Here is a 14,585-nt window from a genome sequence, read left to right as displayed (position 1 = left end):
ATTACTATGTAATGTTATGTTATCTGGGGTGTTGCTAAAATACAGTAGGTGGCACATGAGTGGAAATAAATTACTTATGTAACAAAATTATTTATTAACAAAAAAAAGCATTCAAAAATACACACTAATGTAATGTATATATGTTGAGAGATTCACAAAGCCTGAGCTTTTTCAAGTTGTTATTAACAGCTTTGGCTTGAAGCAGTTATTTACCATTACGTTAATAACTAAGCAGTGTACTCCCATCTGGAATAAAAAATAAACGTTATGTATAGGATATAGAAGGTCTATACTTCTTTATATTTATCTTTATACTGCATAATATTATGTGATTTTAACGCAATTATACGATAATTAAAATACATATATGTATGATATATATGTATGTTGAATTATTGATGTTTACGGCAATATTTAATACGAGACCTATCGAGAGAATTTTCCAAAAAAAATATTTATTCAGGATGATGATCTCTAACTTTTTCTCGACTCCAAGAAAAAGTTGGAGTCGTGTCTTATCAACAGCTAAAAGGATTGATAGAAGATCATGGAAGGTGGCGGGAGCTCCACCGACAAGAGCACAGCTCTTAAATTATAAATGAATGAATGAAAATGAATGAATGATCTCTATGTGTGTAACATTTAATGCGAATATGTTTAGGAGTTATTGCCTGAACGACCTTCCATTATATTTCCTCGGACATTCGTGAGTACTCACTGCAGATGGCGATTAAAAATAGAGGCAGGGCGATCGGACGATGCATCGACGGGACGCTTTGGACTGGAAAGGCGAGAACATTCTCGTTAAAAAGTATAATAAAAAAAAAGCCTGAATTACAACAAAAAGTGAAGTGTGAAATTAAACAATCAACAATTATTAAATAAAACCTGGACTATAACAAATAATGAACTTTGAAAATAGTGTTAACATAAGATTTCATATAATTGTATATGAATATTGGTAAATGTAACTGGCTCCTAGGTAAAGAAAAGCAAAATAAAAAATCAATACTATATACAATATATATATATATATATATATATATATATATATATATATATATATATATATATATATATATATATATATATATATATAAACACCTCTTTGGGCACTTTGTTGATCACGCCACAACCTAAACACTTGCCGATTCCACCTTTTGCACTGAATAACTTGACTCCTATCGCGTATATCTCAGGCGGTATGGCAACGTCGCATTCTATTTTGCGATGTGGCCATATATATTCGTCGATAGTACGATATACTCGACACATTTTTTATAATAATTCGTGCATGACTGGCTCCGAACGGCTAAATTTTTGGTATACACAAAGACTTTTTGGCTCTGAATATATTCCAAAAATCAATTAATTATGTTGATCACTTTATATACTCGTCCTTACTGCGATACTTATTTTCATCCGAATATATATAGATACCGTAACGGTCTATCAATTATGAATTTATTAATTTACTAATGTAGATATTTTATATTCGCAATGCTCCATACATAGTAACTCCACCGTTGCAGGGGGGAGCACCGTACACCGCACCCCGCGCACACAAACAAATTAGATATTTTTTGAATACACAAAGACTTTTTGGCTCTGTATATATATTTCAAAAATCAATTAATTGTGTTGATCACTTTATATACTGGTCCTTACTGCGATACTTATTTTAATCCGAATATATAGATACCGTAACGGTCTATCAATTATGAATTTATTAATTTACTAATCTAGATATTTTATATTCGCAATGCTCCATACATGCAAGCTCCAGCAACAGTGGAGGCAGGGGGGAGCACCGTACACCGCACCCCGCGCACACAAACAAATTAGAATAAATTAAATTCATAAGATTATTTATATATTTCGACTGCCTCGGTGGTCACACCGCTTTACATCCGATGGTCGCGGGTTCGATTTCTCGCACGGTGCAAACAATTGTACTCATCGGTCATCGATTGTTTTCATCGGTCTGGGTGTTTTATATGTATATTATATATGTATTTACAAAATAAAAATATCTATTTATATCAGTTCAGTATCAGTCTGTGTTAATTGTCCAGGGCTATTTATTATATTTTTATAAACGGCATACATCATACTATCGACAGTGAATTCATAGAAATGTCACTCTAAAAACAAAAATAGTTTTGTGTTTTGTGTTTCAAATACTAAATGCAAAATAGGTATTTTCAAAATACTTTTTCAAAATAAAGTACCTTTTGAATTTTTGTCCAAACCTCAGATATTTTATTTATTTTAGGTATATCAATCATTACATAGTGTAGTATAAAACAAAGTCGATGTCGCATCTAACTGTACATAAATAAAGAAAGAAGACTTTTTGGCTCTGATACCGTAACGGACTATAATGATTATGAATTTATTATACCTAATCTAGATATTTTATATTCGCAATGCTACATACATTGTAATATCCGCCTCCATTCATTGTAACGGTGGAGGGACTAAATAGTTGAATAAAACTGAATAAGCAGTTGCTCCACTCTATAGGTACTGCGTCGTCGTCGTATGCTGTTCATTTTTTCACTCGTTTTGGCGCCAAGAGAGGGTCACATAGTCGTGGTCAAGTTAAGAACTTATAATTTAATTTTGATAACAATAGATACAAGTAAAAAGTAGGTACTATATTAATGTACGTAAGTACTGTACTTAAAAATATTTATTCTTTATTGTACATTTGAAAAACTTAACACTTAAGGACTTGTGTGTGACATATACATGTACATACTGCCATTTTCTCTTAAAGACATCCAGAGAAGCACTATTTATCAAATACGCGGGGTGCACCGACCTTTGACCTTATAACACCTGATTCGCGCGTAACGAATTACATTGCTACTTTTTGGTATTTTATAGTGGATATTTCACTATAAAATATTATTATTTCTTTAGATTATGACATAATAACATAGTTTACATGATTTTAAGGGAAACATACGATAAAAAAAATTCCCGTAAAATGTAAAAGATAAAAAATGGTTATTGTTGGTTATCCTTGAGAGATAGACATATACCATCACGTTTTTTGTTGACCTTATTTTGATACATCTCAAAGCACTGGACAATACGCATTTTCATTAAACAATATTGTATTTTTTTTATTTCTTTAACTTTAATGCACAAAAAAATTTGTACATGTGGCGGACTTAATATTTTGCCGCGTTATTTACCAGGCAACCATGAGTGGTGCAGCGAAAGATTATTGGCGGTGCACTAATATAAATAATAAATGTCAAAAAAAGATTTATAAAGATAATAAAGATAAGCAAAATATACATTTCTATAAAAAAATAACAATATACATACATAAATATATATGTAAATATAACCCATAAATGTATAAATAAATACATAATGATCCGATAATCAAATTATAAGTACAGTCTCAAATTGGAAGTAAGAAAAACAGAAAATATAGAGAGAACTATAGGGATATAACAGAAAGATGTGAAAAAAAGGAGAAGGGCAGTAAAAAAGTTACAAATTTAAATAATGTTGCCGCAATTTCTGTTTAAATGAATTTATTACATTATTATATATATTAGGCATACGACTAGCCTTATGACTGTTACTTTTTTTTTATTCTATACATCTATACATGTAAATAAAATTGGAGTGTCTGTTTGTAATATTGAAATAACCGTTTTTTACTACTTGCATATGAATATAAATACGGTACATACACCAAAATAACATATTTTACAAGTTTTGTCTGTCTGTCTGTTTGTTCCGGCTAATCTCTGAAATAGCTGGACCGATTTTGACGGGACTTTTTTTGGCAAGTAGCTGATGTAATAAGGAGTAACTTACGCTACTGTTATTTTAGAAAAATAAAATAAAATTTCACGCGGACGAAGTCGCTGGGGCCAGCTAGTCTATAGATATACCGAGATTTAATATTTAAGTTGCTATTATGTTGTTGACAAAATTTTACTGTAATGTTACTATTACGTTATCCTACACAATTTGTATTATTTTGGATGAATAAATAAATAAATAAATAATAATCTATACATATAAATAAAATTGGAGAGTCTGTTTGTAATATTGAAATAACCGTTTTTTACTACATGCATATGAATATATATAAGGTACATATACCAAAATAACTATTTTTATAATTTTAGTCTGTCTGTCTGTCTGTCTGTTTGTTCCGGCTAATCTCTGAAATGGCTGGACCGATTTTGACGGGACTTTTTTTGGCAAGTAGCTGATGTAATAAGGAGTAACTTACGCTACTGTTATTTTAGAAAAATAAAATAAAATTCCACGCGGACGAAGTCGCGGGAACAGCTTGTTTTTAATAAAAACGGTTTATTTGATAGAAAAAACTTCTTTTTTGTGGTACTTGAGAATGTTGAAGCCCGTTGTTTGTAATATTGAAATAACCGTTTTTTACTACTTGCATATGAATATAAATACGGTACATACACCAAAATAACATATTTTACAATTTTTGTCCGTCTGTCTGTTTGTTCCGGCTAATCTCTGAAATGGCTGGACCGATTTTGACGGGACTTTTTTTGGCAGGTAGCTGATGTAATAAGGAGTAACTTAGGCTACTTTTATTTTAGAAAAATAAAGTTAAAAACCACGTGGACGAAGTCGCGGGAACAGCTAGTGTATAATATATTAGAGATACCTACGTGTTTTTTTATTGATGACTAGCTGTACACGGGAGTTCGTCCGTGTGGAATTTAACTTTATTTTTCTAAAATATGAGAAGTTAAATTCCACGCGGACGAAGTCGCGTGTACAGCTAGTTGTCGGTAGTCTAGCGATTTAGCTAGCACACTGCTTTGATTCCTGCTTGGTGGTCGAGGGTTCGATTCCTCGCACGCTGCAAACATTTGTATTCATGAGTATGATTGTTTGTAACGGTCTGGGTGTTTTCTATGTATAGATAATATATATGTATTTACGAAAAAAATCTTTGTATTTATATCAGTACCCATAACATAATCTTCAGCTAGCTTAACTTGGGTCTAGATGAAGCTGTGTGAATTGTCCTGAGATTACTATTATTACTATAATAAATCTTTTCAAATCAGCCGATGTTTATTTTTGCCATAATACGTGCTGTTACCATGTGATAATATTACGTACGTACTTATTAAACTATTAACTTATTATTAAATTATTAACTATTTATACTGTTTTAAATGTGATGCGTTCATTATTTATATTTCCTTTGAATTAAAGACAAATGTATATATATATATATATATATATACATATATATAAACTTGCACACTTAGTTGATCCAGCCACGATCCGTAGATATTGCTGATTCCACTGTCTCTCTCTTTCTATCACTATCTTTGTATTCTAATATGCGATGTTGCCGTTCCGGCCGAGACCATGCGTTGTTGCCAAATGTATTCGTCGATAGTAGTAGATACCTATACTCGATATATATTTTTTCAACAATTTCCTGCAATAGTGAATCCGTATCGGCAATTTTTTTTAAATGCACAAAGATTTTTTGGCTCTGAATATATTTAAAAATCATTTACTTGTGTGTTGATGAATTTATATACTAGTACATGAAGTACCTAATACTTGTTTTGATTTGAATAGGTAGCGATATTATGAATTTATTATACGTAATCTAAAGATTTTGACGAAATAAAAGTAATTAGTTATCTGTTAACCTTGACTTCATGCTGGCACCAGTATTATCAGATGATGAACATACTCTTCGAAAACTTACAGCAGAAATATCGTGTTTGGACTCATTAGATAGGTCTCGATGAATAGAGTTTAAAAAACTTAAAATAAATGGTAAATTAGAAATAATGTATAAATACCCCTTACGTAAAATTCAACCACTTTAAACTTAATAATAATAATAATTAGGAAAAGAGAAAAGCTATACATGCACTGAAAGTAATTGATGCCTTCCACACAATATTTTCAGTATTAAACAACTCTGTTTGTTCAGTAAAAGTGTAAATACACTGGTAACCTTTAATCATATTTTATATGCAAACATTACATATACAAACCCTAAAGTTTTATTTCAGAATAGCCAGTAGTTTTCAAGAAATAAGTCTTTGAAATTGTACGTGTAACTTATATATATACTAGTTTTTTCACCATAACAAACAACACCAATATGGCCTAGTTAGTAGTTTACCTGTGTACCAATTAATAATAATAGTAATCTCAGGACAATTCACACAGCTTCATCTAGACCCAAGTTAAGCTAGCTGAAGATTATGTTATGGGTACTGATATAAATACAAAGATTTTTTTCGTAAATACATATATATTATCTATACATAGAAAACACCCAGACCGTTACAAACAATTTAATAATAAGTTAATAGTTTAATAAGTACGTACGTAATATTATCACATGGTAACAGCACGTATTATGGCAAAAATAAACATCGGCTGATTTGAAAAGATTTATTATAGTAATAATAGTAATCTCAGGACAATTCACACAGCTTCATCTAGACCCAAGTTAAGCTAGCTGAAGATTATGTTATGGGTACTGATATAAATACAAAGATTTTTTTTCGTAAATACATATATATTATCTATACATAGAAAACACCCAGACCGTTACAAACAATCATACTCATGAATACAAATGTTTGCAGCGTGCGAGGAATCGAACCCTCGACCACCAAGCAGGAATCAAAGCAGTGTGCTAGCTAAATCGCTAGACTACCGACAACTAGCTGTACACGCGACTTCGTCCGCGTGGAATTTAACTTCTTATATTTTAGAAAAATAAAGTTAAATTCCACACGGACGAAATCCCGTGTACAGCTAGTCATCAATAAAAAAACACGTAGGTATCTCTAATATATTATACACTAGCTGTTCCCGCGACTTCGTCCACGTGGTTTTTAACTTTATTTTTCTAAAATAAAAGTAGCCTAAGTTACTCCTTATTACATCAGCTACCTGCCAAAAAAGTCCCGTCAAAATCGGTCCAGCCATTTCAGAGATTAGCCGGAACAAACAAACAGACAGACAAAAATTGTAAAATATGTTATTTTGGTGTATGTACCGTATTTATATTCATATGCAAGTAGTAAAAAACGGTTATTTCAATATTACAAACAACAGGCTTCAACATTCTCAAGTACCACAAAAAAGATGTTTTTATTAAAAACAAGCTGTTCCCGCGACTTCGTCCGCGTGGAATTTAACTTTATTTTTCTAAAATAAAAGTAACCTAAGTTACTCCTTATAAATCAGCTACCTGCCAAAAAAAAGTACCGTCAAAATCGGTCCAGCCATTTCAGAGATTAGCCGGAACAAACAGACAGACAGACTAAAATTATAAAAATAGTTATTTTGGTATATGTACCTTATATATATTCATATGCATGTAGTAAAAAACGGTTATTTCAATATTACAAACAGACTCTCCAATTTTATTTATATGTATAGATTATTATTTATTTATTTATTTATTCATCCAAAATAATACAAATTGTGTAGGATAACGTAATAGTAACATTACAGTAAAATTTTGTCAACAACATAATAGCAACTTAAATATTAAATCTCGGTATATCTATAGACTAGCTGGCCCCAGCGACTTCGTCCGCGTGAAATTTTATTTTATTTTTTTAAAATAACAGTAGCGTAAGTTACTCCTTATTACATCAGCTACTTGCTAAAAAAAGTCCCGTCAAAATCGGTCCAGCTATTTCAGAGATTAGCCGGAACAAACAGACAGACAGACAGACAAAACTTGTAAAATATGTTATTTTGGTGTATACCGTATTTATATTCATATGCAAGTAGTAAAAACGGTTATTTCAATATTGCAAACAGACACTCCAATTTTATTTACATGTATAGATGTATAGATTAAAAAAAAGTAACAGTCATAAGGCTAGTCGTATGCCTAATATATATAATAATGTAATAAATTCATTTCGGTAGATTAAAAAATGTAATGACTATTCAAAAGTGCTTCAATTAAGTTTATTTGAATAAATGATTTTCTATTCTAAATGATTTTCTATTCTATTCTATTCTATTTAAACAGAAATTGCGGCAACATTATTTAAATTTGTAACTTTTTTACTGTCCTTCTCCAATTTTCACATCTTTCTGTTATATCCCTATAGTTCTCTCTATATTTTCTGTTTTTCTTACTTTCAATTTGAGACTGTACTTATAATTTGATTATCAGATCATTATGTATTTATTTATATATAATATTTATACATTTATGGGTTATATTTAAATGAATTTAATCGATAAAATCGTTGTTAAGTATTAAATTAATTTTAAGTGATATTAACTATTATATTATGCATAAAAAATATTTGTAATAATAAAGAAAATACATTTAAAATGTTTTACTTGTTGTGTTAGTTATTTATAAGATCTTACTATAATTGTTAGCTGCTTTACAATTTAGAAAGTACAATAGGTAATGTAAATTAAAATTAATTGAATACTTAACAACGTTTTGTTCGATTAAATTCATTTAATTATTAAAATAGTTAATTTAAAATTAGAATAAAGACAAAAAAAAAAAAAAAAAAAAAAATAGGTGGCGGGAATCGAACCTTGAGCGTCCGTTTGGTAAGTTGATTCAAAGGCTTATAAAATCAAAATTCAAAATTCAAAGGCTTATTTCTTCGAAATTACTGGTCATTTTGAAATAATACTTAGGGTTCGCATACCCTTATCGGATACTACTACTACACGGAGTTTCGTCAAAATAAAATATCTAGGTTAGGTATAATAAATTCATAATTAATAGACCGTTACGGTATCTGTATATATTCGGATCAAAACAAGTACTATGAAATAAGAACGAGTATATAAATTGATTAACACAAGTAATTGATTTTTGAAATATATTCAGAGCCAAAAAGTCTTCTTTCTTTATTTATGTACTTGTTAGATGCGACAGCGACTTTGTTTTATACTATACTATACTATACTATGTAATGATTGATATACCTAAAATAAATAAAATATCTGAAGTTTGGACAAAAACTCAAAGGGTAATTTATTTTGAAAAAGTATTTTGAAAATACTTATTTTGCTTTTAGTGTTATAGTACTTTAACTGTTATGTTTTAAGTAACAATGTTTAATTATAATTAATACTACTGCACCAACACTCCGATAGTGCAAAAAAATTTGCTGTTTCATTATTTTTTAGTTCAATTAGTGGTCTACCTAAGTCCTGGGCTAAGGGGGGGGGAGAGTCATGACCCCCCATGACTCCCAAGACCTCCATGACGCTCCCCCGATCCGCCGTTGCGTCTTCTCTTTATTCGCTCAGTAACGTTGTTACAAAAGAAAAGATTCCCGTCCAAAAAATAACAAGTATTGAGGTTTGATCTGGAGTCACGTTACTCCAGACTGATTTCTATAAATATTTAGATTAGATAGACTATTATTCTTGAAATACCAGCTAGACATTATTAAGTTACTGTAGCCATAATGTAGTAGCCCAAACGTGCCAATGAGGAAGCCCTTGGCAAATGCTGCACCCTGATTGGCCCGTTTGAATTGGATCAAGAACTGCTCGTATGCCAAAAAGGTGGATTTGTATAAAATCGTGTATAAATCGCTTAATTATTATTATTACTCGTCGTGACAGTTGTGGCTCAAATATTCGGATCAACATTTATATATGGTCAGCTGGCATTAGATCAACAAAAGGCCTCCGATCAACAAGTGAAAATGGATCAACAAAAAACTACCTATACGGCACGTCTGCACGAATTACAAAGTGCCCAAGGGGATATTTATATATATATATATATATACAGCCACTTCGGAAGAAAAAGGAAAAAAAATCTAATAAAGATAGGTGACACTGCATGTTGTCAATTCATCCGGCCGGCCAGCGGTGGTTCTGGGCCAGACGGATAAGGTTTGCCTCGGTGCCACTGTTAGGCAAATTGTAACATCTCGGCTGGAGGCTCCTCTGGAGTTGTACAAAAGTGGAAATTAAAGAAATATAATAATATTAAAGTAAATTAAAAAAGGCACGGACGAATATATCTGTGGAAAATTGTATTTATAATAATTAAAAAAAAACCTTCCATTATAGCAAATTTTTGCTTTATACCTATGTATTATAAATACGAAAAGGAAACCTAGTCTGCCGTGCCGTGGCGTAGATAAATTTATTCGTTTTAATAATAGCGTCGGAAATAAAGGCGCCGATGTTTTATTATATTATATCACAATCTATAAAATCAACGAAGGCAATATTGTATTTCAATCAGATTCGCATTTTTTCCTCTTTGTTTCGTTGGAATTTCCGGCGGGGGCTAATTCCCGTGTTTTAAGCAATTTATATTCATTCCTAATAATGGTTTGGGATTTTGAGAAATCGAATCACGGAAGACTACGTGTCTGAGGTGTTTTGGATTACTATGGTTTTTATAGGACGGCAGAAATAGAAAGAGAGATATATAAATCATATTAATTATTTAGTAATACTTTTTTTTTTCAAATAAACTTACTAATAATAATAAAAATTACAATACATAAGTGCTTAATTATTAATAGTCATTTTATTATTCTATAGCTGCATTTGGGATTTAGATTTTAATAATAATAATAAATTTGGGTGCTGATCTTTTAATTAAAACTTTACATGATTATGATTTTGTATACACAACATAAAAATTAAGATGACATACATAAAGAATTATGTAACAAAATAAATAAGATTTATCAAATAGAGCAGTTACAGCAAGATAATAAAGAGTATTACGACTAGCACCCGTTCCCGAGTATTATGAATAATAAGTCATTATTACGTATTTACGTTTAACTATATTTTAGGCAGCTAAATAACTTGGTTCACTACACCGGTATGTGATGGAAGATCTTTGTGAATATGACTAGGCAAGATACGTAGGTACAAGTGTTATTTTTTAATGAGAAATGGCAATGAGGTGGCGGCTTACATGATGGTAATATATTGTTCTAATATAAAGTTTTTTTGTTATAAAAATATACTGTTATTATTATAGATGTGTAATACCACTCATAATGTCACCATTTGGGAGGACTAAGATGTCATCCCTTTTGTTCTCTCTAATTTTATTGCCTTATCCTCACTTTTCTACCGAAAACTTCTTCTTCTCATGCAGATGAATTTTTTTCTACCAAATTTTCGTGTTACACATACATTGAAAAAACTTGATATCGTTTAAATATGTAAAACGGAATGGAAGCGGTTGAGATTATGTTTGAGTTCGTGATTAATTCAATTATGAATTAAAGCAGTGGGAACTAGCATGCACGGGTAAAGTGCTGTCATAAAATATTCTGTTATGTACTTAGATGTGATTGTTTTGCTTAATAATCTGCGAAATGTTTGCGTTACGAAAATTGTCTCGTAGTTCCTCAGCTGTTTCAGGGGTAACTATAATGTACGCATTATTTTTAATTTGATTCTATTATTAATATATCCATAACTTTATGTTGTAACCTATGCGGAATATGGAAATTAGGTATTGCACACACAACTGACGTTTCGAATAAATATTTTATTTCTTATATTATTTCTGACTAAATTAGACAATATTTAGTATGTACGTAAATCAGTATAATAATTTCTCAAAAAATTATCAATAAATTTGATGAATTGTTGAAAATTTTGTTTTGTAGAATATAGATTTTTAAATCTACAGGAATTAACCAAGGGCGTGTTGGTGTAGATTTTATGCTAAATAATAATATATAGAAGAATAATATTTATGTTAGTAAAGTTAAATTACGAACTAGTCACACGAGTTGCGCCGATCTATCGCAATTCCACAATAAATCTTGTATATTGCGGATAGAAAAAGAGGCTGCTGTATGCTGTAATGCATTTTCGAGTTAACACGCAAGCGGTCTGGTTCAACCCGAGGGATACTAGACGTGCTTCTAAAAATAGCGGTGTATTTTAAGTGTACTATATTGAAAATTTATAAAAGAAAGTATGGTGAATATTGAATATTTATTCACTGTTCCTAGTATAAAAACTACGAGAGCGATAATATCGTAAGCCTAATACAGTACTGCATTGTCTAAAAAATTAGAAAAATTTTGTAAGAAATCTTTAAAGTTGCTGTACCTAACAAGGTGAATATTATGTATGTAAATTAACTACATCATAGGTAATTGTATAATGCAACATAAGTAAATAAATAAATAGACTTCAGCTCCAAATATTTGTACATTTTGAGGTAATGTATCAAGCGTGGAGTGTAATGCAAAGTGTTTCTTAAGATATAAAAAAAAGGATAATAAACAATCAGCCTAAAAGTCCCTACAGACGACACAAAAATCAGTGGCAACAACGGTGCAGTGGTCGGTGGGAGAAAAAATGGCTTTGCGGCAGTGGCATTACGAGTTGTGTGGTATTTTGATTTGGTTACATCTTGATGTCGCAGCACTGTTTCGACATTGTTCACTATCACTACACTACACTAAGTCAGTGTAGTGATAGTGAACAATAGTGATAGTTTCGAGTGTACGCCAATTCAGTGGGACTATGAGCGTACTCAGCTTCTGACCATTGGTGGGATTGAGTAGGCAAAATGGTCAGAATAAGATAAGACATCACTACAGCTGGAATTTTAGTATGAAGGGATCACTACTGATAATTAACATACCTTAAGGTACTTGTGGGGCAAGTAATTAAGTAGTGACATGGTTATTTTCAATAATTCCTTTGGTCTATGAATAGAATTATTTAGAAGTTTGTCTTATAGAATTAGGGTAACATAATATTCTTTATTATTATTATTAACACCTACATTAAATTCTTCTTAGATGATATATATCCTTTTTTTTCGAATTTATAATTGAAATAAGAATTTTATTGTCCCGCTAAAATGTTAAGAGAAAATAATTTAGAACTTCAGTTGATTACACCGCGATTTGTCGTAATCAAGTAAATAAAGTGACTTTAGTTTACCAGTCCACTATTTGCGTGGTCCTAAATAAACCGGAACAGTTTGAATTAGGGACTTATAAATACAGTGCCAGTATTTATGATTCGTCGGCCATGTTTGTGCACCTGGCTACATTGGCGGGAAACATGGACAATCTTTGCAAAAATGTTTTATTAGATTCTAATAGTAATAAAGATGTGAAAAGTACTTTTATATTTTTATCATTATAATATAACGTACTAGAGAGTGATATAAATATATTATTAAAACATTAAGTTTACTGAGGTTCACTTTGAACAAAGTCCTCTGTGTCGTCTATTTCAGTCGCCTAGCACATTGATTTGTAAGCTATGTGTCGGTTTAAATATAATAATATACGCATACGATACGTAGGTATAACATCATCGTCCTCCGGCATGTCTACGCATGATTTTATTGATGATCGTATATTACATGGTAATAGGAGGTCCGTGATTCTCTTCATGTAAATAAGCTGTTGCTACTAATTTTCAGTTTGTTTGCCATTCCAGTTATAAAAATTCTGAATGTAGTAAAAAATACTTTATTATTAATGAATTTATTATAACACAAACTAATAAATTGAATGGATCACTAGTAACAAATATAATAATAAAATTAAAAAGTTCAAATAGAAATGAGTGAACCAATATAAAAATTGTATATATCTGTATGCCAATTGCATATGAATGCAATAGTCAAAGAATTTGCATTCAAAAGCGAGCTGAGTTTAAAACTGCCCCGGGATTTGGAAACGGAGTGTAAATTTCTTATATTCTAGCATTAAATTCAACTAAAAGTATTCGTTAAAATTATTAGCACCTACATTTTATTCTTTTTTGTTTTTTATTCATATTTTCAAAATTTTAAACGAATCAAGATTTTTAAAGATCCTCTCACCTCTGATTACTTATAATATTGTCATATATACATATCATATATGTTCATGATATGTAATTTCGAAATGTCTTGCCAATCCTTCTACCTGAAGTGTAGTTTCCAGTTTAACAATGCATCTTAATTATAATAATTGTACGAGTATTGCTTAATTGTAGTAGCAATTAAGCAATACTCGTGCAATTATAACTAACTTGTTATGCTAAGAAAAGTATAAACTATTAGCAGGTTAGTTAGCTTTTACCGTATTCCATTTAGACATAACTATAAACTTTGAAATAGTACCCTGTTTCCTTTGTTGTAGGTTCTTAAATAAATAAACTGCGGTATTAAGCAGAAAGTTATAGTAATGTCGCTCCTGTTTTAATATTCTCTTTCAGCCGCTCGCTTTCCTCCTCACCTAGTACAATACGTGAAGTTTGTTCAGCGTCTTCACTACTGAGGTATATAATATATCCAATAAACTTATCCAGAGGTTCTAAATTATCTGCATACATTGACAGGTCAGCATCATCGATTAAAATTGAATTTTTATTCATTTACTTACGAATTGTGAACTATCATGTTTTGGAATTGTGCATCCTAGACCACTTTGGGAACTAAGATAAAGTTGTGCAGTAAATGGGAATTTGTGTTATGTATTATTATTGAATAATACATAACACAAATTCGCATTTACTCCAAAAAGTCGATGTGTTAACAGAAAATAGTGAATGTAGTAACTTGTTATGAA

The 14,585-nt window shown here is 30.8% G+C and overlaps 1 protein-coding gene across 2 annotated transcripts in view; it reads right to left on the bottom strand.

Moving 5' to 3' along the window:
• Positions 1–14,585, bottom strand: part of LOC131845099 (cilia- and flagella-associated protein 299-like) — a 251,121-nt gene that overhangs the window by 110,463 nt on the left and 126,073 nt on the right. The window contains exon 6 of one of the 2 annotated variants that reach the window (XM_059194125.1): positions 205–246. The exons of the other annotated variant lie outside the window; for it this stretch is intronic. Coding sequence (XP_059050108.1) covers positions 228–246 — 19 coding nt within the window. The 3' untranslated portion in view covers positions 205–227. Of the gene's footprint in view, positions 1–204; positions 247–14,585 lie in introns of those variants that run through there. 2 annotated transcript variants of the gene reach the window in all.

The sequence above is a fragment of the Achroia grisella genome, unplaced genomic scaffold, assembly GCF_030625045.1.
Source record: "Achroia grisella isolate CSIRO2021 unplaced genomic scaffold, CSIRO_AGI_Agris_v1 utg452, whole genome shotgun sequence".
In the NCBI taxonomy this organism is placed as follows: domain Eukaryota; kingdom Metazoa; phylum Arthropoda; class Insecta; order Lepidoptera; family Pyralidae; genus Achroia; species Achroia grisella.
The sequence above is the reverse complement of the archived record's forward strand: the minus strand, read 5'-3'. Positions and strand labels throughout refer to the sequence as shown.